The sequence below is a fragment of the Pipra filicauda genome, unplaced genomic scaffold (genome assembly GCF_003945595.2).
Source record: "Pipra filicauda isolate LSUMZ 115617 unplaced genomic scaffold, ASM394559v2 scaffold3_size10097308_pilon, whole genome shotgun sequence".
Lineage (NCBI taxonomy): Eukaryota > Metazoa > Chordata > Aves > Passeriformes > Pipridae > Pipra > Pipra filicauda.
Genome location: NW_024104532.1, coordinates 10,036,786 through 10,061,580, shown reverse-complemented (window position 1 = coordinate 10,061,580; position 24,795 = coordinate 10,036,786). Strand labels below are relative to the sequence as shown.

At 58.9% G+C, this 24,795-nt stretch overlaps 4 protein-coding genes across 14 annotated transcripts in view; 3 read left to right on the top strand and 1 right to left on the bottom strand.

Moving 5' to 3' along the window:
• The first annotated feature begins 75 nt into the window (after nucleotides 1–75).
• HARS1 (histidyl-tRNA synthetase 1) lies at nucleotides 76–12,109 on the top strand. Of its 2 annotated transcripts, XR_003541732.2 has the most exons (14): nucleotides 76–176; nucleotides 916–1,005; nucleotides 2,405–2,524; nucleotides 2,691–2,786; nucleotides 3,548–3,673; nucleotides 5,645–5,752; nucleotides 6,874–6,972; nucleotides 7,701–7,794; nucleotides 7,929–8,056; nucleotides 8,142–8,384; nucleotides 9,551–9,667; nucleotides 10,790–10,936; nucleotides 11,628–11,743; nucleotides 11,849–12,109. XR_003541732.2 is itself a non-coding variant. In XM_027726475.2 (13 exons), exons 1-13 carry the CDS (start codon nucleotides 96–98, stop codon nucleotides 11,685–11,687), a joined length of 1,509 nt encoding a protein of 502 aa, XP_027582276.1. In that variant the 5' UTR covers nucleotides 76–95; the 3' UTR covers nucleotides 11,688–12,109. The 2 variants fall into 2 exon arrangements, 1 of the variants encoding a protein (XP_027582276.1); XM_027726475.2 differs by having other exon boundaries at nucleotides 11,628–12,109.
• A 5,014-nt stretch (nucleotides 12,110–17,123) lies between these two features.
• Nucleotides 17,124–21,442, top strand: APBB3 (amyloid beta precursor protein binding family B member 3). 2 transcript variants are annotated; one of them, XM_039385278.1, is made up of 13 exons: nucleotides 17,124–17,229; nucleotides 18,130–18,320; nucleotides 18,630–18,706; nucleotides 18,956–19,013; nucleotides 19,202–19,342; nucleotides 19,715–19,842; nucleotides 19,959–19,964; nucleotides 20,044–20,158; nucleotides 20,248–20,335; nucleotides 20,477–20,560; nucleotides 20,691–20,806; nucleotides 20,900–21,082; nucleotides 21,156–21,440. In XM_039385278.1, the coding sequence occupies exons 1-13, from the start codon at nucleotides 17,181–17,183 to the stop codon at nucleotides 21,375–21,377; spliced, it is 1,458 nt and encodes a 485-aa protein (XP_039241212.1). In that variant the 5' UTR covers nucleotides 17,124–17,180; the 3' UTR covers nucleotides 21,378–21,440. The 2 variants fall into 2 exon arrangements, with proteins under 2 accessions (XP_039241212.1, XP_027582005.1); XM_027726204.2 differs by having other exon boundaries at nucleotides 20,691–21,082; nucleotides 21,156–21,442.
• Nucleotides 21,443–21,455: 13 nt separating this feature from the next.
• Nucleotides 21,456–23,011, top strand: SRA1 (steroid receptor RNA activator 1). The gene is made up of 5 exons (XM_027726231.2): nucleotides 21,456–21,569; nucleotides 21,777–21,902; nucleotides 22,035–22,240; nucleotides 22,396–22,504; nucleotides 22,611–23,011. The coding sequence occupies exons 1-5, from the start codon at nucleotides 21,545–21,547 to the stop codon at nucleotides 22,811–22,813; spliced, it is 669 nt and encodes a 222-aa protein (XP_027582032.1). The 5' UTR covers nucleotides 21,456–21,544; the 3' UTR covers nucleotides 22,814–23,011.
• Nucleotides 23,012–23,672: 661 nt separating this feature from the next.
• The window catches only part of LOC113990713 (ankyrin repeat and KH domain-containing protein 1-like), a 99,896-nt gene continuing 98,773 nt past the window's right edge, over nucleotides 23,673–24,795 (bottom strand). For 8 of the 9 annotated variants that reach the window (XM_039385186.1, XM_027726414.2, XM_027726382.2 and 5 more), the window contains 2 exons: nucleotides 24,075–24,248; nucleotides 23,673–23,893 (listed from right to left, as the gene is read on the bottom strand). In XM_039385186.1, the coding sequence (XP_039241120.1) occupies nucleotides 23,750–23,893; nucleotides 24,075–24,248 (318 nt within the window). In that variant the 3' untranslated portion in view covers nucleotides 23,673–23,749. The remainder of the gene's footprint in view (nucleotides 23,894–24,074; nucleotides 24,249–24,795) is intronic. The other variant, XM_027726390.2, reaches the window with a different exon arrangement.

Genomic DNA, 24,795 nt, shown 5'->3' with positions numbered 1-24,795 from the left:
AAAAAAAAAAACGATCTGGCCCTCTGGCGGCTTTCATTTCCGGGTCGCGGCGCATGCGCAGTTCCCGGCGGGAGCGGGGCGGGCCCGGAGCGGCCATGGCGGCGCAGGAGGCGGCGGTGCGGGCACAGGCGGAGGCGGTGCGGAGGCTCAAGCAGGACAAGGCCGATCCCGACGAGGTGCCGGGGGGAGCTCCGGGGATTCCCGGGAATGGGGTGCCTTTGGGAGAGGAGCGGCGCGACTGGAAGCGGGGGTGCTGGGAAGACTGGGAGGGGCGGGGAACGGGGCGCTGCGGGTGTTGGGGTGGGGGGAGCGGGGGGTGATGTGGTGGGCTGGGGTTGCCGGCTCACGGGGAGGGTGCCGGGGGGAACTGGGAGTGCTGGGAAGTGGAGGGGGCTGAGGGTGCAGGGGAGACTGGAACTGGTGGTACTGGTGTTAGATGGAAGGATGCCGGGGGTGTTGGGGTTGGGAAGAGGGTGCTGGAGGCGGCCGGTGCTGGGTGCACGAAACGGGAACTGGTGGGGATGGCGATGGGCACTGGGGAGACAGATGTGGGTGGTGGGGATGGGGGTGGACACTGGGGAGACGATTGTGGGTGGTGGGGATGGGGATGGATGCTGGGGAGACAGATGTGGGTGATGGGGATGGAGATGGACACTGGGGAGACAGATATGGGTGGTGATTGAGGTGGTGGGAGTCAGGGAATGGTGGGGGTGCTGAGACTGGGAGGTTGTATCAGAAGTGGGAAGTACCAGAGAGGAGCAGGGAGTGCCCCTCTGGTTGCTGAGGAAGTGGGAATAGTGGATGTATTGAGGCTGGGGAATCTGGGCACACTGGGAAGGCTGAGGCTGAAGGTACAGGGGAAGGCTGGGCTGGTGGGTGGGCTTACCCCCAGCTCCCTGCTTGTTCCCTCCCCAGATTGCAAAGGAGGTGGCAAAGCTGCTGGAGATGAAGGCCCAGCTGGGGGGAGATGAGGGGAAACCCAAGTTTGTGCTCAAGACCCCGAAGGTAACTGTTCCCAGCACACTCCTGTGCCTCTCTGTGTGCACATCCTCCCTCAGAACCCCACACACACCTCTGGGCAAAACCCCAGCACAGACACACCTGCCTTTGTTCTCATTTCTGTTTCCCTTTTGCTTTTGGCAGCAGAGGGGAGAGGGGTGGAAACATCTTTGACAGCACCCAGCCCAGATACCCATTGGCTTAGAGACTTTCTGGTGCTTATATGACAAGTTATAAATGCTGCTCACAAACAACACCATCACTCAGGTTATGGTGATGCCACTGACATAGGAGATCATAGAAATATGGAATGGTTTGGGTTGGAAGGGGCCTTAACTCATCTAGTTCCACAACCCCTGCCATGGGCAGGGGCACCTTCCACCAGACCAGGTTGCTCCAAGCCCAGTCCAGCCTGGCCTTGGACACTTCCAGGGATGGGGCAGCCACAGCTTCTCTGGGCAACCTGTGCCAGGGCCTCCCCACCCTCACAGGGGAGAATTTCTTCCTGGTACCTAAGTGTCTCAAAATTGTCTCCCTTTTCCATTTCCTTTACTGTGTTCTTTGGTAAATGTATTTGTGGTGTGAGCCCTGAAAAGTTGAAGGGTATTTCGCTGTTTAAAGTTGTGGAGAAGGGGATTTTGCAACTCTGTGAGTGCCAGGGAAACACAGTTGAGTTTCCAGCCTGTCTCAGCCCCATCAGTGGCAGCTGAAAGCTGCCCATCACTGAGCAACCTGTGAGTGGGGGGTTAGAAGTGCCTGGTCTCTGCTTCCTCCTGCCTGCAGGTCCTAGAGAGTGAAAGTGGAAGTTCTAGTTAGTTAATAATGATTTATTTGTTGTTGAGAACCTAAAGGTGGTCACTGAAACAATTCAGTGACCCTTAAAAGCAAAGAAATGGGAAGTGAGCACATTGTGGTGAACCATATACAAGCATTTCACAGGTGTTGCATTTTAAAAGATGATTTTTCTCTGTGTTTGGAAATTTTAGAGCTGCTAGTTGTTCCACACCCTCAAAACATGCCTTTCCCCTGATTGTTCATCTTGGGGTGGCTCGTTGGGCAGGGGTCTGGCTTATAGGTGTGAGTCAGAGCTGGGGGCAGGTCCTGGCTGCGCTGTCAGGCTCAGAAGCTCTGAACTCTGACTGTTGGATCTGTTTTAGCTACTTTGTTTCCTGTATTGTGAAACTCCTGTCTTAGATTTCCCTCTGCAGGTCATGGCAGACTCTGTCTGAGCTCTGTCCTGATGTTTTCCAATTTTTTTTGGTGCTTCCTTTTACCAATACCTGGCACCTGGACCTGGTCTCTCTGTCTCCGTTAGCAGCTTCTTCCTGTTGTTTCTGGCATCTCTCTCACTCCGTGCCTCTCACCCACAGTGTCCTTTGCTCCCTCTTTCCTTCCCTCACCCCAGGGCACACGGGACTATGGCCCCAAGCAAATGGCCATCCGGGAGAGGGTCTTCAGTGCCATCATCTCCTGCTTCAAGCGCCACGGGGCAGAAGTCATTGACACACCCGTGTTCGAGCTGAAGGTGAGTGAAGGCACAGCAGGTTGGCTGAGCTGGTGAGGATCCTCCAGCTGAAAGTGTTGAGGGTTGAGTTTCCTTCTTCCGGCTCCTAGGTACCCTCACTTTCTCTCCTGCTCCGGGGCTGTTCCCCTGCCACTGAAGGTGCTGTTTGTTTGTTGTCGTGTTGTAGGAGACGCTGACGGGGAAATACGGGGAAGACTCGAAGCTCATCTACGATCTGAAGGATCAAGGAGGGGAGCTGCTGTCCCTGCGCTACGACCTGACAGTATCCTGCCACAGCCTGAGGGGCCTTGCCTGGCCTCCTTTTGGGACAGTGCTTCCCTGAGGGGGAGGGAGGACTCCAAACTGACAGGGAGAGCATGAGCAGGCAGTGTGGTTCAGTGGGTGCAGAACCCTTGCTCTGTTATTTACTGTGTGTTGCTTCTGTTTGGTGAAGGAATGCTTAGAATCATGGAATATCCTGAGTTGGAAGGGACCCACAAGGGTCATCGAGTCCAACTCCTGGCCCTGCCCAGGACACCCCAACAATCCCACCCTGTCCCTGAAAGCGTTGTCCAAATGCTCCTTGAGCTCTGGCAGCCTTGGTGCTGTGCCCTCTGCCCTGGGGAGCCTGGGCAGTGCCCAACCACCCTCTGGGGGAAGAACCTCTTCCTAATACCCAACCTGACCCTGCCCTGACACCATGCCCCATGTGTGTGGAGGTAAGGAAGATTTGTACTGAGTGGGGTTTCTCAGGGTACCCAGACCAGGCTGCTGCAGCACACAGCCCACGTGAGACTGAAATCCGGCCTGAGATGCTGCTGGAAGATGCCTGAAGGGACACTTAATGGCAGCATGTGTGGTCTGTGTCCTGGACAGCTGTGGAGACCTCGGGGAGCAGTGACAAGTCCAGCTGTCTCTTAGCAGTTCTTCGCCCCACAGGTGCTGGGTTTTGGGAAGATAGTGAGGACCCAGCGCTGCCTGTAACTGGTAACTGGGGGGGGGGGATGATCCCTCCCTGTTCCCATCCTTAACCCTCTGTCCCAGGTGCCCTTCGCTCGCTACCTGGCCATGAACAAGATCACCAACATCAAGCGCTACCACATTGCCAAGGTGTACAGGAGGGACAACCCGGCCATGACCCGGGGCCGCTACCGCGAGTTCTACCAGTGTGTGAGTCTGGCTGTTGGCAGGGGCACTGCAGGGGGAGGCTGTGGGCTGTCAGAATGCAGGATCTAATGCTGTGTTACCCTTCCCTGTGGCTATGGAAAGCTCTGGAGGATTCACTAATCTTCTCCTTAGTGTGCCCTCACGAGTGTGAAAAACAGCTGGGGAGTGGGAGAGTAGGAGTGACAGCTGTGACAGGGTGTTGGTGTGGTGGGCAGCTTTGTCACAGAGCCCCCCGGTATCACCACCTTCACCCTGTGGGGGAAGGCAGCTCCTTCCTCCATCCCACAGCACTTGCCAGCCGGGTGAAGGGGAAAAATTTCCTTCTGATCCCGAATCTGGCAGCGGTTCAGCTCTGGGCGTGTTAGCAGGACACACAGACCAGGCTAGGCCGTGGTATACCCTACTTGTGTGCTGTGTTCAGTCAATCCTCACTTCAAAGGAAGGGAAGAGCCAGAGGCCAAATTACAGAACAGGTAACAAAGCAATTTCCTTTGTGGCTCTCTCGTGGTAGCCCTGAGGAACAGCTTTGTTCTGCTGTACTGACACAGTCCCCAGGGGCTCATATTGCAAACAGTTATTTTGTTTGACAATGTTCCTGCTTCATCATACAATCTCTGGGGATACCTTCCAGCTCCAGCTTGGTGATTCCCATTTCCAAACGACTCAGGGTCTTTGCCTGCTGTCCCGTCTGAAAGACTGTTCCAGGATAGCTCACTCCTAGGATAGCTAGAAATGGTCTTCTAATACCCAGGCTAAACTTATTTGTATCTGAGTACTTGTCCTTGTTTAAAGACTTCAGCTCTTTAAACAGTAGCTGTCATCCCTTGATATGGATTCTTCTCCTTTCCTAGATGAACATTTGGGAAATGTTTAGTGAAATCTTCCCCTCCTTAGGTCACCTAAATCAAGCTGTTGCCTTCTTTCCCTGGAGTTATGGAGTTTTTTCCTTCTCTGCTCAGCCTAGGAGGTTTTTCTTCCTCTTTTCTTCAACATAATTCACCAGTCCCTGTTTTTTTTCAGTGAGATTTCACCTGTGCCATGTACAGTGGTAGCAGCACCACTTTCCTGACTGTACTTGCTAACTCAACTTCCACAGGGATTGCATCAGCCCTTCTTGCACTCAGCTGATAAGGATTAACTGATGTGATGTCATCTCTTTCCTCCTCCAGTTTATTTTGGGAGCTTGGTGAAGCCCTGTTGAAATTTACCCACTTAGTTAAAATTATTCCTGTACTCAAAATCTCACTGAAGGCTTTGCATTTGGGGATTCCTGAATAGGAGTCAAAGAATGGCTCTCTTGTTGCTTCTGTGTTTTATTTCTCTCTGAACACTGATGTTGTCCTTGTTGTTTTCCAGTCATGGGATATCAGCCTATTAAAGCATCTTGATGTTGGGCTTTAGTTATTCTGTGTGCTAGTTCATCTTACAGTCTCTGGTGGGGACCACTCAGGCTTCTTGATCTCGTTTTCTCTCTTGGCAGTTGAAACTTTGGTTATGCCTCAGTTTTGCTTCTCTTGTCTTCTTCCCTGATCATTAACTTGATTGGCATGTGTGTTAAAAAAACCCCGTCCTAAGAATCAAGGCAAAACATTTGGCGTTTAGGTCATAGCAAATGAGAAGTAGTTTTCTCCTCCCCTTCCTGCTTCCTTTGTTCTATTTATTTACTGCTGATGGCTCTGCTGGCTCCTTTCTGCATTGTTTTTTCAAGGATCTCTGTTTCAGACTGTCACAGGGTCGGGGCAGCAGGTCACAGCATACAAGCTCTTGGCAATGCAGTGGACACAACAGCACTGCTGCCTTCCATGAAAGAAGGTCCTCACCCACATCCTGTCCCTTCTGGATCCCATCTGCAAGGGATGGTGCTCTCTCACATCCCATTTCTGTTGGTTTCTGTACACCAGCTGCTGTCACCAGCAGAGCTGAAGCTGTTTTGCTGCAGCCATGGATTGCTCACTGCCTTTTCCTCTGCCCCAGGACTTCGACATCGCCGGGCAGTTCGACCCGATGATTCCCGATGCCGAGTGCCTGAAGATCGTGCACGAGATCCTGAGTGACCTGCAGCTCGGGGACTTTGTCGTCAAGGTGATACTGGGGTTCTCTGTGCCATGGTGGGAGGCAGTGGTCATTGTCCCTGGGGTTTTACACAGCAGCACCTGTTCCCACTCTCAGTCCTGATCCAGGAGCTGATCCCATCTCTGCATCCTCATGCTAAAGGCTGGACCTCAGCTTGGGCTGGGAATGCCAGGAGATTTCCTGAGTCTGCAGTTGGCAGAGTTCTCTCCAGGACTAACCACAGACCCCTGCAAAATTCCAGCAGCTGACTAGAACCATAGAATCACAGAATGGTTTGGGTTGGAAGGGACCTTAAAGCTCATCCAGTTCCAAATCTCTGCCATGGTCAGGGACACCTTCCACTAGCCCAGGTTGCTCCAAGCCCCGTCCAACCTGGCCTTAAACAGTTCCAGGGGTGGGGCAGCCACAGTTTCTCTGGGCAACCTGTGCCAAGGCCTCCCTACCCCTATAGTAAAGAATTTCTCCCTAATATCTGTCTCAGCAGGTGACTGTCATGTTCACTGCCTGCAGTACAACAGGCTCTGGTTCAGGATCCCTGCCCTTATCCAGGTCCTGATGCCCCCTTAGCAGGGGGTGTGGTGTTGTCTGCAGACTCCTGCCTTCCCAACAAGTCCTTTCTGGAACTGAGGCATTTTCACTACCCATGGAAATGTGAATCCAGCTGAGCCTTGGCCTCAATTACCTACTATTACAGAACACAATTAAACTATGGAATTCACTATACTATCAATAAAAATAACTCCTTAGTGAGGTTTTAACATAATCAGATGTCTCTTTGCTCTTATACTGACAGGGCACTGAATTTGTCTTCTTGACCCGTGGTCTGTTCCTGAGCTGGTTTTATATGTCTACATGAGAGGACTCATAGGCCCTGATGGTTTTTTGTCTCTGTTGAGTGGAACCTTTGGCTCTAGAAGGAAATGTGAACGCTCTACCCAGGCTTGGGAGGAGTCAGTGGTGCTATTTGGTCTGCTCTGGGCAGCTCAGCTGCCCAGGAATGGGGAAAAAAAAAAAGCCTTGGCAGACATCTAGTTCTCTCTTGCATTCTTAAAGCTAGAGGGGAGAGAAACTGGACATGGCTGAAGCATCTGTTTGAGTCCATAATTCCTGATGTGCTTCCTCTCCCCCAGGTCAACGACCGGCGCATCCTCGATGGGATGTTTGCAGTTTGTGGGGTCCCAGACAGCAAGTTCCGAACCATCTGCTCCAGTGTTGACAAACTGGATAAGGTATGGGCTGCAACTGCTGCTGCTGCAGTCTCAGTGAGCCTCCTGTCCCCCTGTCCTGCCATGGTCCAGGAGAAGTGGCTGGGAATTGCTGATTAACATCGAGTTATTCTTGTTCCCACCTTTCCCTGGAGGGAAGGCATGCAGGGCACAGCAGTCACATAGGAGAAGTGGATGCTCTGCTTTCTTCTCCAGTAGCTCACAAGGTCCTAATAAATGGAGAGGAGGGAGGGGAGAAATGCTCTTCATTTGGGAGGTTCAACATCCCAAACCTTCACCTGCTAAAGGTGCTGCTGCTTATGAACCAGGCTCATGAAAACCTGCACCAGACTGGGCCAAGGCATTGAAAAGCCTTTTTGAATGAATGGGATTCTTTATGACTAGGTACCTAACCAGGGAAGCCAGAGCACCAAGGTGGCTTTCAGGTTCGGTGTTTTTACGGTACTGATGTTCAATTCTGGACAGAAATCAAACCCAAAGTATTTTTGTAGGGTTGGGGCACAAACAGACTGTGCAGAGGTACAAGAAATGGAATTAGGACCGTATGACTGTGCTCTGAGAGCTGCTACTTCTCTCATGCACCCTTTAACCACGCTGAAGGGTTTCTGCCGTGCAAAGATCTGTTGGTGGCAGATTTGTCTGTTCATCTGCATGTGCAGGGCCACCAGAACTGTCCCTGGGAGAGCCCACATCCCTGGCTCAGGGGCTGATGTCCTTCTGTCCCCTCCCAGGTGCCGTGGGAGGAAGTGAGGAGCGAGATGGTGGGAGAGAAGGGGCTCTCTCCCGAGGCTGCGGATCGCATCGGGGAGTACGTCCAGCTCCACGGTGAGCACTGGGGGGTGGAGCCCTTGGGCTTGTTCTGGGGATGGAGGGTGCACAGGGCACACACGCGGCTGGCTGGGGCCACTGTGGCTGGTGCTGCTGCCCTGGCACACCTGAGGCAAGTCTGGTTCCTACAGGGGGGCTGGACCTGATCGAGCGGCTCCTGCAGGACCCAAAGCTGTCGCAGAACAAGCTGGCCAAGGAGGGGCTGGGGGACATGAAGCTGCTGTTTGAGTACCTGACCCTGTTTGGCATCACAGGGAAGGTGAGGAGGTGCAGGGGCAGGAGGGGGTGCTGCCCTGGTGAGTCCACCAACCACCCAGTGACGGGGCCGCCCTGGTGCCCTGCAGATCTCCTTCGACCTGAGCCTGGCCCGGGGCCTGGACTATTACACGGGGGTGATCTTTGAGGCCGTGCTGCTGCAGCAGGAGAACGAGCACGTGGAGGAGCTGGTGGGCGTCGGGAGCGTGGCTGGAGGCGGCCGCTACGACGGGCTGGTGGGGATGTTTGATCCCAAGGGCCGGAAGGTGCCCTGCGTGGGGGTCAGCATTGGGATCGAGCGGATCTTCTCCATCCTGGAGCAGAGGCTGGAGGTAGGTGCCTTTGGTGCTCAACTAAGCAGTGGTTCACATCTTCCCCCAGCATCCCCAGTCCAGCAGTTGCTGAAGTGAATGTTCCTTGCCACAGCCTCTGGAGAAGCCAACCAGGCCTCTGCTGTGCTCTGCAGCAGGAACCAGAGCCAGGACATAACCACCAAATCTCTGGCCTGGCAGATGATCTCTGGGGCTCCCACTGAAGGCAAGATCCTTCTTCCCACAGGCCTCAGATATGGCTTCTCCAGCTGCTGCTGTGGGAAGGACTTAAATCCTCAGCAATGCCAGGTACCCAGGGCAGGTGCCTTGGTGTTCCCCCCTGCATTAGGCATCTGTGACCCCAGGTTCTCCTTGGCAGGACAGCATTGCTCTTCCAAGGAAACAGCAGCTTCACACATCTATTTGTCCTGCCTATGGCACTACAGAGATGAGACAGGGATCAGATGTCCCAGGAAGCAAAGTGCCTCTGAGGGTTCCTCTTTCCCGGTCCTCAGAGTTGCTGTACCAGTGTGTCCTCCATCCCAATCAATGGGTATAAAATAGGTCTTTGTAAAAAGACTTCCCAAAACGCTGCTGCACATTCTCCTCCCCCAGGGGCCTGGTGTTGCTTCTTTCCTGGCAGCCAGACACAACTGGAATTTCTAAATAGAAACTGAATTCCTCCCCCACCACCTCTGGTCCTGGCCAGGTTTGTTCCTCTGCAGGTGACCTTTTAAAGACTGCTCCCTTCAGCAAGGCAGCAGGAAAATGCCACTTGGAATATCCAGCATCTGCCACAGGAGCTGGTGGAGCATCTCAGTTTGCTGCTGTTAATTTAACCCCTAGGTGGTAACTCAGCTGTAGAGCGGAGCCTCTGTCCACCTTCTGCAGGGCTTGCTGCTCCTGAACTGCTTGGAGCAGATCTCTGGGAGGCCCTTGGATGTAGAGGAACAGGAGGGAGGCTGTCTTAAGCACCCCATCATGGGACAACTGCAGGAAATGAGATTCTGCTCCAGGAAGGGGTCTGTGGAACATCCCTGATTCCGAGTTTGTGCTGTTCATCCTGCTGAGCCTGATCCTCCTCACTGCTGAATCGACAGACCTGGGGTGGTGACCCCTCCTGCTCATGGAATCTCAGATCCCTCAGTTATGTCTGTGGCATCTTTTGAGTCTTGTCCCCTCTCTAGGCCTCTGAGGAGAAGATCAGGACAACAGAGACACAGGTGCTGGTGGCCTCTGCCCAAAAGAAGCTCCTTGAAGAGCGGCTGAAGCTCATCTCCGAGCTGTGGGATGCTGGAATCAAGGTATGACCCACTGATGGCAAAGTCAGGAGCTGCCTGGTCCACTCTCTGTGCCAGGAATGGACCAGATCTGACTTTGCTTTGGGAGGAAGGAGTTAGCAGGGAGCAGTTGGGGGCAGACTGTCTCTTCCCAGTGTCCCAAATCAGGTGCTCTCCAGGAAGGGCTGGGCAGCAGGGCTTGGTTAGCCCTGTTAAACTGCAGGGCTGCTCTGGGTCTGGTGTCTCAGGACAGATTCCCAATGGGCACACTGCCTTGATGAGAGGAGGGGAAGGGAATATCTCAGTGCTCTGCAGGGCTCCTGGGCCTGTAGGGACACCCCAGTGACATGGACTGGAGCCACATCCACATGTCTGTTGACACCCCTCTAAGGATGGTGATTCCACTGCTGCCCTGGACAGCCTAAGCCAGGGCCTGACCACCCTTTTTGGGGAAGATATTTTCCCAACATCCAACCTAAACCTCCCTGGCACAACTTGAGGCCATTTCCTCTTGTCCTGTCTCTTGTTCCCTGGGAGCAGAGCCCAACCTCCCTCCAGGCTCCCCCCTCCTGTCAGGGAGTTGCAGAGAGCAAGAAGGTCCCCCTGAGCCTCCTTTTCTCCAGGCTGAGCCCCCCCAGCTCCCTCAGCTGCTCCTGGTGCTCCAGCCCCTTCCCCACCTCCGTTCCCTTCTCGGGACACTCTCCAGCCCCTCAATGTCTTGTTGTGAAGGGCCCTGAACTGGACACAGCCCTGGAGGAGCCTCAGCAGGGCCAGCACAGGGGGACAGGCACTGCCCTTCTCCTGCTGGCCACACTATTTCTGATACAGGCCAGGATACCCTTGGCCCTCTGGCCCACCTGGGAACACCTGGGCTCACGTTCAGCCACTGTCAGCCAGCACTCCCAGGGCCTTTCCCACTGGGCAGCTTTCCAGCCACACTGCCACAAGCCCGTAGCTCTGCAGGGGTGGTTGTGACCCAAAGTGCAGGACCCAGCACTTGGCCTTGTTAAACCTGGTGCCCAGCCTTCTCCCTGAGCCCATCCTCTTCCCCACCACACAACCACAGGCTCACCAGGCCAGACCAGCAGTGCCTGGTTGAGAGGGTGCAGTGGAACAGCCCAGTTTGATGACAGTGTTCTCTCCCAGGCAGAGATGCTGTACAAGAAGAACCCCAAGCTGCTGAACCAGCTGCAGTACTGTGAGGACACGGGCATCCCTCTGGTCGCCATCGTGGGGGAGCAGGAGCTCAAGGATGGAGTCGTCAAGCTGCGGATTGTGGCAACCAGGGAGGAGGTGAGGCCTGTGGCAGCTTTGCCACGGGGTGATGGGCTATGTGACCCTTCAGCCCGGCTCAGCCCAGCCCTCCAGACCCAGTGGGCTTCCCAGCGCTTCTGTAAGGCCCCACATTCCAGTTCCTTGCCCTTCCTGGAGCTATGGAGAGCTGTTGTCTCCAACTCTGGAGAGTTTTCTGTTCTGTGATCTCCCTGAACTCCCAGCTATTCCTCACCAGGAGCCTGGAGCATGGAGGGGGGATTCAGTGGGCTTTTTGTCCACGACATAGGACCATTGATGAAGGTCCTGGAGGTGCCCTCTTAGAATGAGTGGGAATGAGCAGGACTTGTAACCCTGTAACACTGCAAGGCTGCTCTGTGCCTGTTATCTCAGGACAGATTCCCAAAGCAGGCAGCACTGGAACCAGTGCATGGGTCACTGACTGGATCACTGGCTTTGGAACCAGTAGGAAAGAGTGAGAAGAGCACTGCCCTCCCAACCACTGGTCAGGAGGGGGGGGTTTACTGGGATTGCAGGCAGGTGGTTCCTGCTCTTACAGGTTCAACTCTTGTGGGTCCTGCAGCCCATTCCATCCCCAGAGAGGGGCTGGTGCCACCCCAGTGTGACCTCCTGAGGCACAGGGCCACGACTGTGGTGACACATCAAGCTGCTGGAGTTGTGTTGAAGCAACTTTGTGCTCCCCCCTGTGTAGGTCAACATCCGCAGGGAGAGCCTGGTGGAGGAGATCAGGACGAGAACGAGCCAGCCTTAGCCCCCTCTGGGACACGTCTGCTCCTCGGTTGGATTCTGGCTGACAGATTTCCTCCTGTAAATGCCTTGGCCAGGCTGTGCAGCAGCGGGTGGGGGGGTCGAGGGGGCTCTGAAAGCTGTATTTATTCTTGTCTCATGCCCTCCCTCTCCCGGCGGGAGCAGAGGCTGTGCTGACTCCTGCGCCCTGCCCTGGCCCTCGAGAATGTCGCTGGGAAGACGTGGAGGTGGCTCTGGCAGACCCCTCTGCCGCAGCGACCCGTGGAGCCCCAGCAGACCCCGGCGGGCTTGGCTGCAGCTTCTTGTTCCCGTCGCGTTGAATAACCATCCCGGCCCGTCTGGCTGCAGGGCGGTGACCTTCTCCCCAGCAAAATGTAACGGCGCAGCTCCCAGAAACATAATAAATCTGTCTGTCCCCCGCCATGACTCCTGTCCCTGCTCGCCGCTCGGGGCAGCGATTTGCTCACCTGCCTCGCTGAGCCGGAGCTGGTTTTTAAAGGTCACTGTGGCTGTTGCTGCAGCCGCGATGTTCCCTCGATGTTCCCTCCTGCCTCCGCATCCCCGCGCTGCTGCCAGGCCGTGACAGGTCCCCCCGGAGCCGGCGGGAGCTCCGTGAGCAGCTCCCCCTGCCCCGGTCACGGGTGGGACGGGACCCCCCGGTGTTCTGGGGGTGCCCCGGGAGTGCCTCCCTGCCCTCCTCGCTGCTGACCCACACGTCTGGCCGGGTGTCCCCAAATCGGGGCAGGTTTAAACCCGCGGCTCCCTCGCGTGGACGGAGCGCGGGGGCCGTTCCTGACAGAGAGGGTGGGCGCGGGTCCCCCAGCCCGTCCGAGGCGGAGCGGGGAGCGCCGCTGGGACCTTCCGCACCCCATCCCGAGCAGCGGGAACGGCAGGAGGAGCTGCGGCGATGGAGGCGGAGCGCGGCGCCGTCGGGGCGCTTTGCCCCCCTTGCTCTCCCTTTCCTACCCTGCCGCTCCTTTGCATTACCTTGCCTTGCCCACCCCTCCCATGCCTTGCCTTGCCTCGCCTTTCCTATCCCTCCCATACCTTTCCTATTCCTCCCTTACCTTTTCCCCTTGCCCCCTGTGCCGGTGGGAGCTCCCCGAGGGGTTCTGTGGGGCCCTTGGGGCCGGGACCCCTGGATGGTGTTTTTATTTTATTCTGTTTTGTTTTTAATTCTATTACTAGATGTGTGATGTTTATTTAAATAAAGGTTGTAGGGCTGGGGTTGAAATGCCATCTGTTGGGCCGGGGGGACATAAAGGCTGGAATGGGCATGCTGGGACTGGAGCCAGAGCCAAACCCACGTGGAGCTGCAATGGAAATGCTGGGGCTGGAGCTGAAATAAATCCCGTGGGAAAGGGGATGGAGCTGTAGCTCGGGGGCTGCAGGAGCTGCCTGGGGGGTTCCAGCCTCCCCAGTGGTACCAGGGGGCTCAGGGCTCACCCTGGGGCTCTGAACCAGCACTAAGGCACCTTTGGGATGGGGGCCCTGGGGCCCAGTGGCTGTTCCCAGCCCCTGGTGCCGGCTGGGGGGGCTGTGGGCAGGTGGGGTGTGAGACCTGGAGTGGGGGAAAGGTGTGTGTTGCAGGTCAGGTCTCATTTCCCCCAAAGCTGGGGCCCCATTGGGACAGAGTGGCTGGAAAGCTGCCCTGTTGGAAAAGGCCCTGGAGGTGCTGGTTGACAGTGGCTGAACATGAGCCCAGGTGGGCCAGAAGGCCAAGGGCAACCTGGCTTGTGGCAGCAGGACCAGGGCAGTGACCGTCCCCCTGTGCTCAGCAACACAAAATATGAGGCCATGTAGTGACTTCAGACACTGCCCAGTGGGCTGATTAACTGTCTGCAAACACTTGAGGAAGTGTGGGTGATAATCTGTGTTTTAACATCACAGTAAGGCAAACGGAGCTTCCTCTTCATAAACTGCCAAATATAAGCATATCCTGTAGTCTTCAACCTGGAAAAATACCAAAATTAAAATTAAATAATGTCCTTTTTAAAATACTAATAACACCAGGCACTAATTCTTACCTGGTTTAAATGAAGACTAATGATATCTCTATAGCTGAAGTTTGATGTTGATTCAATATTTTCCCCCAAAATAATTTATACTGGGTACTTAACTTAAGGCTTAAATGTCTCTTTGTGATCCTTTTTAGTACATACCTTAAGTCGTTCCTCTTCATAATTATGAGGCAGTGGAACTAATTAAAAAGAGAGCAGTACTACCACAATGGAGGTAATTTAGACTTTAGTTTAAAGCAGTAAAAATATGCTTAGAACTCCTTGATGTAATCTTCCATCACCAGCAGGAATCCTGTAAATTACCAAAGGAAAACAGCCCATTTGTGCTGGTGATTCAGTGGTTGAAGAGTTGCAAAGTTCTAATTCCTGCACTAATGATGCAGCTGAAGCTCTTTGGTGACCTGAGGCTGCTGGTTCTGGGAAACTTCAGAACTATCTCCAAGAAATTAGATGAAGACAAGAGCAGCATGTACTATTACTGATACTTGGAATTTCAGCTGTTCATTCAAAAATCATATCAATTATTCGTGCTCCAGAGTGTGTGTGCTTCAAATTGTCAGGGAATTGATTTCCTCCACCCCCAGGCTTCCTGAGATGAGTTAGTAGTGGGTGACAGGAAAATTTAAATGTATTATCGGAGTGTGTGTGAAGTCACTTGAGAAACTGAAACTATGGTCATTTCTGCACCCTGTGTTATGAGAGAGGTGTGAAATTATTGGAGGATATTTGATAATTGCTGATAACTGAGTCTGGGCTGCACAGTGTGCTCTTGTTTTTTCAGTAGCTGGGAGAAAAGTGAGGGGAAAGTGGAGTCATCATGTAATATTTCACTTGATTTTTTTATGAAGGGTTTTCATCAGCTGAAAATTATTGATCAGTCACAACAGAAACCTCCTTCTCTGGTGTGAATGAAAACCTGCATCAGGTCTTCATCAGACAAATTACATGGATTTTTTTTTGAAGGAGATTCTGTCCTTTGCTTCAGGAGCAGCACAGAGAGAAACCTTGTGGGTTTATCCCCTGAAAGTCTTCCACATACAAAAAAATCTGGATAGGAGTCAAGTTATCTGTTTTGTTATCTTAGGTAAAACTGAGATGGACCTGCTGAGATCTGAATCTAATTCCAGCTATGGAATGTTTTCATGAGGTGTGATGAGCCTGTTTAATAGTCTTTTGATCTGCATTTTACAGGTCTGAGAACCCAAGTAGCAGCCTCAGACTGCTCTGAGGAAGCCATCTGAGTTGTTTTTTCTCTCTTTTTTTGAGGAAAGTGACAGAAGGTCTGAAAGATCCCCCTTATATTGTGAAGAGATTTAGCTAATTATTGCCCTAGAAAGGCAAAATTCAAGCCAAGGAGAAATATTCTGCCCCTTCTTCAGGATTTCATTATTCAGGCCAGAAGAAGAGAGTCCTGGTCATCAGCCCAGCATCAAAAATTACACCTGCCACTGCATTTCTCCTTCAAGCACAAATCAAGCGAAACCAAATCCAGATCTCTCACTCTTCAGGGCCAACACCAGACAATTATGAGAGCTGTAGAATTACAAGAGGGCTCATGCCTTTCTATGTGGAGTATAAGGAGTATAAGCTTTCTTTATCCTTATCCTTACACTTTCCTTATCCTTATCCTCTTGTGAACCAGAGAGAGCTGCCCCTCTCTCTCCCAGGCAGCTCTGAACAGGGAGTGCAGCTGCACAGAAGAAATATGATTTAATGAGGGTCTAGGAACAGACTGCAGTGCTGAAACAAGCTGCCAAGGCAGGCAAGAATATCTACCACTGCCTACACACCACCAAAACCTTTTCTCTCCTCTCTGCTTTCCCATGCTTGTCCCTCCTCTGGTCCCTCCCTTTCCCTTTCCTACGTCTCTTCCCCATAACATCCCATATGACGTTTCATACAGTCCCTGGGTTCTGCTCTGCACCATCCCCACGTTCTCCTCCCTTGCTCTAAGTCTCATGTCTCATTGCCCTAAAGCTTTATGACATTTCCAGGAGAAAGTTGCCTTCAGTACATCACCTTGGTGGGCTTGGATGAGCAGGAAGAGGAGTGGGAAGAATTTCTGTTGAGGTTGCTGCCTCTTGTCTGATCAGTTTTTGGAAGTGAAATGTGTGCTGAACTAAGGACAAGGAGACATGTTCAGCACAGTGTTACAAGTCACTATGAGCTTGTTCCTGGTAGGGGAGAGATCACTCCTGGGAAATAGGAAAAAAAGGCAGCATCATTTGGTCTGGGCAAAGCAGGGTCAAGGTGAGATGTGTGACCCCTGAGACACGTCTGAACACAGGGAGCTGTGAGCCTCCCTTGCTCCTGCCGTGTTGGGATGGGTTGGGTTGGGCAAATAATGTCCCAAGGACACAGTGCTAAAATGGGGTCTTAGAAATCCGACTAACTCTGGACAGATGCAGAAGGAAAATCCTGTAGCCAAAAAAACAGCTGCCAACAGAAGAGACAGATGTTATTCTGGAGAGCTACAAAGCTGGATTATGGAGCTGGTGCCAGTGGATGTGGGCAAGGTTAAAATGCCTGTAGGAGAGGAGGGTGTCTCACAAAATCAGGGATGGGGTAGCCCCTGGAGTGCATGAATAAGGCCAAGCAAAGAAGCAATGCTGGAAGAGAGGGAACAAGCATGGAAAAGTCATTTTACACTTCCAAAAACTGCAAACTCTGTGGATGAATGTGCGTGGAAAGGATCAGGGCAGCTGAGGTGGCCTGGGAGGCTCAAGGACATGGGATGTATGCAGGACTACAAACCTGGCTCTGAAGAAGGAAAGATTAAGAGGCCATGACTGGAGAAGCCACATCTTGGAGTATTTAATCAGGCACCTGTAGCTTGGAAGGACTTTGCCCCTAGCAGCCCACGAGGGGCTCTGTGGGGGAATTGAGGTGTACAATGAATGTCTCCAGAGCTTCTGTCCCTGAATGCTGAGTATTATCCAGGATTATCTGCTCAGGGTAGCTTGGAAAAAAGTCTCAAACTGGAGGTGCAAAGCTCTTGGTCCCTGGTGAGAAGGGGAAGGTGACCAGCATGGACATTTGGGTGCCTTCAGCGCTGAGTGATGGAGGCTGGGCACAGGTGGAGGGGAATGGGCACACCTGGGCTTGCAAGGAAAACGTGGGACAGGTGTGGGTGGAATGAGGGTGATCTGTGGGGTCAGGGAGGGGAATGGAAGAACCCTAAGAGTGAGTGGAGGGGAATGGGATGAACCCGAGGGCACAAGAGATTGACTCGGGCCCCTCTGCCGCACTCAGGAACCTCCTTTCCAGCCCAAAAAGCCCCTTCTCTCCCCAGGGTCTCATTTTCTGCCCCGACACATCCGAAGGGCCCCGGACACCCCCGTGCCTTCCCCAGCTCGCCCGGGCGAACCCCCCGCGCCCCCCCGTCTCTCTCCAGCCCCCGCCCCGGTCCCGCCCCGGTCCCGCCTCTGCCGCCGCAGCCGCCGCGGGTCCGGGCCTGGGCAGGCGGCGGCGGGGCCATGCTGGGCAAGGACTACATGCTGGCCATCGTCCTGGTCAACTGCGACGGTCAGCGCGGGGCCGGGGGGGGCACGGGCAGGGGCACAGCCCGCGGGGCCAGCGCCGCGCTCGGGGCCGCGGCCGCGCTGTGGGACCGCGCTGCGGGATCGATGCCGGGTTGCGGGGCCGGCGCTGAGTGGCGGGGCCGGGTTGCGGGTTTCGGGGCCGGGGCCGGGCGGGCCCCGCGGGTCGGAGCGGCGGCCGCGCCCGGCGCTGTCCGCGGTGCTGATCGGGGCCCGCCCGGCCCCGCCAAGGTCGCGGGAACCCCCCCACCCATCCCCTGGGCACCTCCACCCCCGTGCCCCTCCACCCCCGTGCCCCTCCACCCCCGGAGCACCGCGCCCTCCTACCCCCGGGACCCCCCATCCCCCGGGACCTCCCATCCCGTGGGACCCCCCATCCCCCGGGACCCCCGGCCGGTCGGGACGCGCCGCCCCCGCGGGCCCGGGCTGGCTCCGGCCGTGCTGCGCCACGGGATCGTGTCCGTGCCCGCGCGGGGCTGGGGGCGCGGGGGGAGGCGGCTGCAGCTCCCCGGGGCACCACCCTCGGCCCGCACCCCGGGGTCTGTGCCCTTTCCCGGGCTGGGCTGGCTGCCGCGGGCCCTGCCCGGACGCCCCGCAGGATGCCCGGCCCGGCAGGCCCGGGATGCCCCTGCCCTCTGTGCCCCGCCGGGGTCCCGCTGTCCCCCGTGTGCCGGCCAGGCGGGTCCCCGCAGCGGGGTCTGCCACCGCCGCAGCCTGGCTGGCACCGTGCCATGTTCCCTCGCCATGCTCCTCTCCCGGGCCGTGGGCCCAGCCACGCACCCAGAGGCCACCGCAGGACCCTTTTGCTGCTGGGCAAAGCATCCCGCAGCTGGGGTGCCTTCCCTCCCCGCTCTCTGCCTCTCACACTCTGTCTGTCTCTGCACAGACAATCTCTGGAGCGACCAGAGCCTGGAGACAGACCCCGACCTCCCCCCAGGCTGGAGGAAAATCTGTGACTCTCTGGGCACCTACTACTGGCATGTGCCGACGGGCACGACGCAATGGCAGCACCCTGCACGCACCACCAGCCCAGGAGGGCACCCGGAGGCTGATGGAGAGGAGACACTACAGGGAAGGGTAGGGGATGTGGGTACAGGGGGTGGTGGCTGGTGTTGGATCCCACCCCTGGCAGAAGCCTGCTGAAGGGCCCTCTGGGCCAGCCTCCCCTTGGAGCAGGCCTGTCTCTGTCATCCCAAAGTCCTGCTCAGCCCATTTCTGGCCAGGGCTAAGCCCCTTGAAAGGCTCCTGCAGGCTCCGTGTTGATTTTAGGCGCATCCTGGCCACACAGAATGCACACAGGCCCATTGTTGTCCTGGGAGGGAGGGTTCCTACCTGGTGCCTCCTGACAGCCTGTCTTGTTGCCCTCCCTTTCCTCCTGTCTCCCAGGAATGCCAGGCCCCCGGAGCGAAGCACTCGGCAAAGGATAGGCCCATCCCCAGCCCCATGGCTTCGCTGACCAGGAGGTAGGGCTGCCCTGGTGCTCTGCTGGCTTGTTTATGGGGCACTACTGATCCTTTGCCACCACTGGGTGCTTGGCCCCAGCGCCCTCCCAGAGCAGCCCCTTGTGCCGGAACCAGCAGCACCATCCCTATGGGATGCTTCCCAGCTGGTGGCATGGGGGTATGGTGGTGCCAGGGCATTCCTGGCACCTCCCTGGGTGCCCCAGGGACCACGCAGAGGGAGCTGCCCCTCACTGCCCTGTCCCTCTGCAGGCCTTCACTGTCCTGGCACGGAGAGGACATCCAGCACAGCGCAGAGCCCGGCTCCAAGGTACCGCATCCCGCCGGCTCTGCTGCCGCATCGTGGGCTGGGGCTGGCAGGGGAGGAGGCGAGTGGCAGCTGGCAGGGACGTGGATGGGTGGGAGCCAGAGCAGGGGTGACCCTGCTGGCACGGCGAGGGGCGCGGGCGGAGGTGGCTGTGCCAGCGGGCACCGGAGCCCCAACGTGTCTCTGCTCAGTGCTTTGCCGTGCGCTCGCTGGGCTGGGTGGAGATCCCCGAGGAGGACCTGGCACCGGGCAAGAGCAGCATTGCTGTCAACAACTGCATCCAGCAGCTCTCCAACAGCAAGGGCCAGGGCTCTGCGGAGAACCGGGGTGAGGTGAGAGCCTGGGATGGGGCTGCCAGGCAGGGGCCCGCTCCAGGGCTGCTGCTGCTGAGGCTGGATTGTGCTGGGAGGGAGCAGGGATCAGTGGCAGAGGCTGTCTACTCTCCACACAGGGTATCCATGTGATGGTTTCAGGTGTGGGGCAGGTAGGTCTTACAGGGCTATTCCTTGGAGACAGTGCCAGGAGTGCCTGGTGGGTCCCCACACATGGGAACGGTACCTGGGAAGGGCAGGGGTGGGAATCAGAGCTGTTCCCGTGCCTGGAGCTGATTAGGCTGGGGGGACAGGGGTGTCCCAACCCATGAGCTGGGTTCTGGGGAAGCCCAGGCTGTCTGCCAGGCTGAGGGAGCTGCTGCCCCTCTGCAGGGCCAGGACCTGGTGATGATCCTGAAGAAGGACACCATGAGCCTGGTGGACCCCCTTGATCGCAGCCTCATCCACCGCCAGCCCATCCTCAACATCCGCGTCTGGGGCGTTGGCTGCGACAACGGCAGGTGCTGGGGCCAGGGCAGAGCTGGGGGCTGGGGGTGGCTCTGCCTGCTTAGGGGGAAGGCACCCCAGCAGTGACCTGTCCCCTCTCCTCCCTCCCCGACTGCCACCGTGGCTGCAGGGACAGGTAAGGGGGCACAGGGCTGGGGGGCAGTGCAGGGAGGGGGCTCTGTCAGGGTCTCACTGGCTTGCTCGTGGCCGTGCAGAGACTTCGCCTTCGTGGCCAGTGACAAGGACACCTGCGTCCTCAAGTGTCACGTCTTCCACTGCAACGTGCCCGCCAAGGGCATCGCCAAGGCCCTGCATGAGATGTGCTCCAAGGTGGGATTTAAAAGGGGCCCCGTTGGGTGTGAGCACAGCCCGGGGGCCTCGGGGGTGAGGGGAGGCACCAGGACCCCCGTCTGTTGCAGATCGTGGCCGAGCGAGCCGTGGCCAGCAGCCGCCTGCCTCGTGCTGCCACGCTGGAGCCCATCTCCACCGAGGACCTGCCGCTGCAAGGTACCGTCCCCTGGTGCTCCCCCTGCCCACAGCGCACCCTCGGGCAGTGGGGGTGTCCAGCGGCCAGATCTTGGGGTCCTTGGGGATGTGGGGGACACAGCGGGGGACACAGAGGTACCCCCACCTCTTCCGTACTGGCAGTGGATATCCTGGAGGCGGTGAGGCAGTCGATGCAGACCTACGAGGCGCTGTACATCGGCAGCCTGCCCGTGCCCAGGGCCATGGGTAAGCGCCGCTGCCCCCACCCCCGCAGCTGGGGGACGCCCAGCAAGCCCCTCCTTGCTCTGCGGGGCGGCCGAGCAGCCGCGTCCCGGGGCCGGTGGGATGGGGTGGGACGGGGTGTCCCGCTCCGCAGGGATGGACGTGTTGAACGAGGCCATCGAGAAGCTGACGAGGCACCCCGGGCGGGAGAGCTGGACGCCCTCCCTCATCTACGTGTCGGACACGGCCATGAGGGTTCAGCCGGCGCAGGTTGGGGGGCACGGGGGGCTCCGGCCGGGGTGCCCCCGGCGGGGCGGGCCCGGGGGGCGGCCAGGGCTGGACGGGCCCGCGGGGTGCCCGCAGGAGCCCGAGGAAGCGGCGAACATCTGGGAGTGCCAGGTGCGGTACGTGACCTTCCTGGGGGTGGGCCGGGACGCGCACACCTTCGCGCTCATCGTGGACACGGGGCGACGCTTCCAGTGCGCGGCCTTCTGGTGCGAGCCCGACGCCGGCACCATCTCGGAGGCGGTGCAGGCCGCCTGCATGGTGAGCCCCGGGCGGCGGGCGGGGGTGGCCCCGGGGCCGCGCCCCCCGCGCTGCCCGCCCCGTCCCCCCGCAGGTGCAGTACCAGAAGTGCCTCGTGGCCGCCGCGCCGGGGGCGAAGGCGAAGAGCACGGCAGGCCGGGGCCGGGCCGGGCCGGCGGCCGCGGGGGACGGAGCCCGCGGAGCGGCCAAGGCGGGGGGGGGCGGCGGCGGGGCGGGCGCCGGGGCCCGCAAGAGGGGCCTCTTCTCCTTCCTGGAGGTTTTCCGCCTCCGGCGGGCCCTCCTGCACAGCCCGTAGCGGGCCGGGCCGGGGCCGGGGCTGGAGCCGCCGGGGGAGAACCCCGACCCCGGCCCCGACCCCGGTCCCGGCCCGGCGGGGCGGGGACTCGCCCGGCCCCTCCCGCCCCGCCCGGCCCGCCCACCCCCGGCGGGCGGAAGGGGCCGGTCCGGCCGTGACGTGGCGGGATGGCGGAGCCCTACGTGAGACCGGGTGAGGGGGCGCGGGGAGCTTCCGGCGCGGGGGCACCGGGGGGGCACCGGGACACTGCGGGTCTGCCCGGGGCGGGGACCGGACCGGCGGGACTGGCCCCTCGGGAAGGGTGTCCGTGTGTGCGGAGGTGCCGGGGCCGTGCCGGGGCGGGGGGTCCCCGTCGGTGTCCCCTCTCCGCGATCTCACCGCGCTCCTTCGCCGCCGCAGGGAACCAGGAGCGCGGCTGGAACGACCCCCCCCAGTTCTCGTACGGGCTGCAGGCGCAGGCCGGGGGCTCCCGCCGGACGCCGCTCACCCGCCGGGCCCCCCCCCCGCCCGAGGGCGCATCCCCAGGTCAGCACCGCCCGAGCCCCCGCCCGCCCCTCGGCCCCGCCCGGAGCCCCGGGGGCCGCTCCCCGCTCGGACCCGGTGTGCGGGGCCCTGGGCCGGGCTGACGGGCCCCGCGCCGCCGCCTCTGCCCCGCAGGTGCCCCCCCGGCCCCGGGCAATGCCCCCGCAGACCCCTCCGCGCCGCCCCCCCGGGCGCTGGGGCCGCCCCCGCTGGGGCCCGTGGGCGCTGCCCCGCGGGCCGAGGCGCGGCCGTGCCCGGAGGAGCGGGAGTGCAGCGTGTCCGCCGACACCGTGCTCGCCCCGCTGCGGGCGGCCCTGGACTCCTGCCGGCCCTCGGTGCAGGTGAGCCCGGGCCCCTCCCGTCGCCTCGGACCCCGCGGTGCGGGAGCTGCCGGTCCCCAGGACACCTGAGAGGGGGGAGAGCCGCCCCTGCCCCGGGCGCTGCCCAAAGCTGGTGGGGGCGGTTCCCCCCTCTCCCAGCTCACCTCTGCTTCCAGAAACAAGTGTGCAATGACATCGGGCGGCGGCTGACAGTGCTGGAGGACGCGTGGGCTCAGGGGAAGCTGTCGGCACCGGTGAGGAAGAGGATGAGCCTCCTGGTGCAAGGTACGGGGCGAGCGGGCTGCAGCCGGGCCAGCAGCGGGCCCTGGCTCAGGGGCACCCGTGGGAAGGTGGATCCTGCACCCCCTGACGGGTTCCCTTGTCCTGGCAGAGCTCCAGCAGCAGCACTGGGACGCGGCTGACGAGATCCACCGCTCGCTCATGGTGGACCACGTGAACGAGGTGAGCCAGTGGATGGTGGGCGTCAAGCGCCTCATCGCCGAGACACGGAACCTGCCCGACGCAACGGACGGCAGCGCTGAGACCGAGACCGAGCCTAAGACCGAGACCGAGCCGGGCCAGGAGGAGCCCTGACACCGGGGGCGGGGCTGCGGACTGTGAGCGGGGCAGCCCCTGCCCAGGGCCGCCGGCAGGAGCAGGGACCCCGCTGCCAGAGGGAGTCGGGGCACCCCCTCTGCCTCCCAATCCTCATCCAGGAAAAGGGGATTTTAATCATTGCGACATTTTAGTGGCGATTCATTATGTTTAATAAACAACACCAACCTGCCCCCAGCCACAGTCTGCCCGAGGGTTCTGGCACTGGCAGGTCCTGGGGCTCCCAGGGGCAGTGGGAGACAGGATTGCTGGGTGAGGCCACAAAGCCTGCTTTGTCAGGCTTGGCCAAGGGGCTCTGGCCTTGGCAGGGTGCTCCCAGCCAGCAGGATGTGAAGGGAAGAAACCAGCAGCACCTGGCTGGAGCAGGCAGTGCTGTGTGTTCCTGCTGCACTGGCAAAGCCTGGCCCTTCTGGCCTCACATTTGGCTGTGGGGTGCCTACAGCAGCCCCAGCTCTGCTGCAGGAGGGGTCCAGGCTGGCTGTGGAGGCCAATGTGCCAGTAGTCCCCAGCAGCTCGGCATGGCCAGGGCTTGTGCTGCAGCCACAGCTTCTGCTCCCATCTGGGCTCCTGCCCTCCTGGCACAGTTCAGACTCGAGTTTGGGATCCAGGGACAGGGAGGTCCAGGGACAAACATGTGCCCACAGTTAGGTGTTGACTGTGCTGTTCCCACCCCACTGGCACTCACCAGCTGCCCCCCACCACAGCTGGGAACCACCCAGGCCTTCACCAACCCCCACCTGCAGTGTCACCCCCTGCACCCTGCTGGTGCTGCTCAGCCCCCTCCACGGGGGTGTGAGAACCCTGCTGAGCCCCGACAGACACACACCAGGTCAGCACAGGGGTTTCACGGTGTTTATTGATCAAGCATGAGCTCCTAGGCAATTGCACCAGCCACTTGTGCTAGAGCCTGAGGTGTCACACGTCCATCCCCAGCATCAGAGAGGGCTGCAGCCAGCTGGTCACGGTGCCAGCACCTCCACGAGGCCCAGGAACAGGCCCAGCCATGGCCTGGAGACGGGGAGCTGGAAACTCAGATGTCCATCTCAAACTGGTCTTGATCTGCAAAGGGCATGGATACAGGGTTAGCATGGGGCTGCCTTGGGAGACATAGGCAGGCAAAGGGGTCAGGAGCTGGAATTGGGGCTGGGCCGGGCTCTCCCCTTGCCCCTGTGGCCAGGCAGGAGCCCTGTGCCCCAGGCAGGTGGTCCATGGGTGGGGGCCACAGGCCTGGGCTGCTCACCTGGCACGGCCTCTTGGCTCTCATTCCGCTCCTTGAGCTCCTCCAGCTTGACGAGGCTGGACTGGGCCAGGGATGTGACACCGGGGGTCTGGGGCAGGCAGCAGGGAGGGGTCCTGGCCGCGGGTGAATTCTTGCACTCCAGCAGGAACTTGCGGTCGCAGATGATGCGGGTACCTGCCAAAAGCAGGGGCTGTCAGGCACTGCTGGGCCCGGCCACCCCCTGCCCTGAGCACCACAGCCCAGAGCAGGGGGTGGGACCCAGCGCTCGGCCATGGCTCGGGGACACATCTGGCTCTGGAGCCACCACGGTGCTTCCCACAGGGCAGCCCGTGACACCCGTCCTGCCCAGCAGCTCTTCCCCACGTTGTTCCTGCCCTTGAGGCTCCTGGAGCTCTGCAGGGCTCAGCACAGGGGGTCCAGCCTCCACAGGTCTGGCCATCCCTGGAGGGCAGGGCCAGCCCAGGGCACACAGCTCAGGCAAGCCTGGTGGCCAGGCAGCTGCAGCTCCCTGCCCAGGGCCGAGCAGGAAAGGCTGGGTGTCCCACAGGGGCACCCTGGGGACCCTCCCATCAGCTCATCCAGCCACTTGCTGCCTCCTGCACAAGGGCAGCAGCTGGGTTTGATGGGACACCTCCTCCTCCAGCCTGCCAGGTGTGCAGTGCCCACCTGGGGCACACACTGCCTCCCCCCCATGCCCCAACTGCCTGCCACCAATGCCCGA

Bases quoted from the DNA above. Each gene is read 5' to 3' on its own strand.
- HARS1 (XM_027726475.2), top strand. From the start codon at position 96: ATGGCGGCGCAGGAGGCGGCGGTGCGGGCACAGGCGGAGGCGGTGCGG. The intron at 5,753-6,873 runs GTGATACTGGGG...CCTCTCCCCCAG, and splicing joins TCGGGGACTTTGTCGTCAAG to GTCAACGACCGGCGCATCCT. The intron at 9,668-10,789 runs GTATGACCCACT...GTTCTCTCCCAG, and splicing joins TGTGGGATGCTGGAATCAAG to GCAGAGATGCTGTACAAGAA.
- APBB3 (XM_027726204.2), top strand. From the start codon at position 17,181: ATGCTGGGCAAGGACTACATGCTGGCCATCGTCCTGGTCAACTGCGAC. The intron at 17,230-18,129 runs GTCAGCGCGGGG...GTCTCTGCACAG, and splicing joins CGTCCTGGTCAACTGCGACG to ACAATCTCTGGAGCGACCAG. The intron at 21,083-21,155 runs GTGAGCCCCGGG...GTCCCCCCGCAG, and splicing joins CGGTGCAGGCCGCCTGCATG to GTGCAGTACCAGAAGTGCCT.
- SRA1 (XM_027726231.2), top strand. From the start codon at position 21,545: ATGGCGGAGCCCTACGTGAGACCGG. The intron at 22,241-22,395 runs GTGAGCCCGGGC...CTCTGCTTCCAG, and splicing joins CCTGCCGGCCCTCGGTGCAG to AAACAAGTGTGCAATGACAT. The intron at 22,505-22,610 runs GTACGGGGCGAG...TTGTCCTGGCAG, and splicing joins GATGAGCCTCCTGGTGCAAG to AGCTCCAGCAGCAGCACTGG.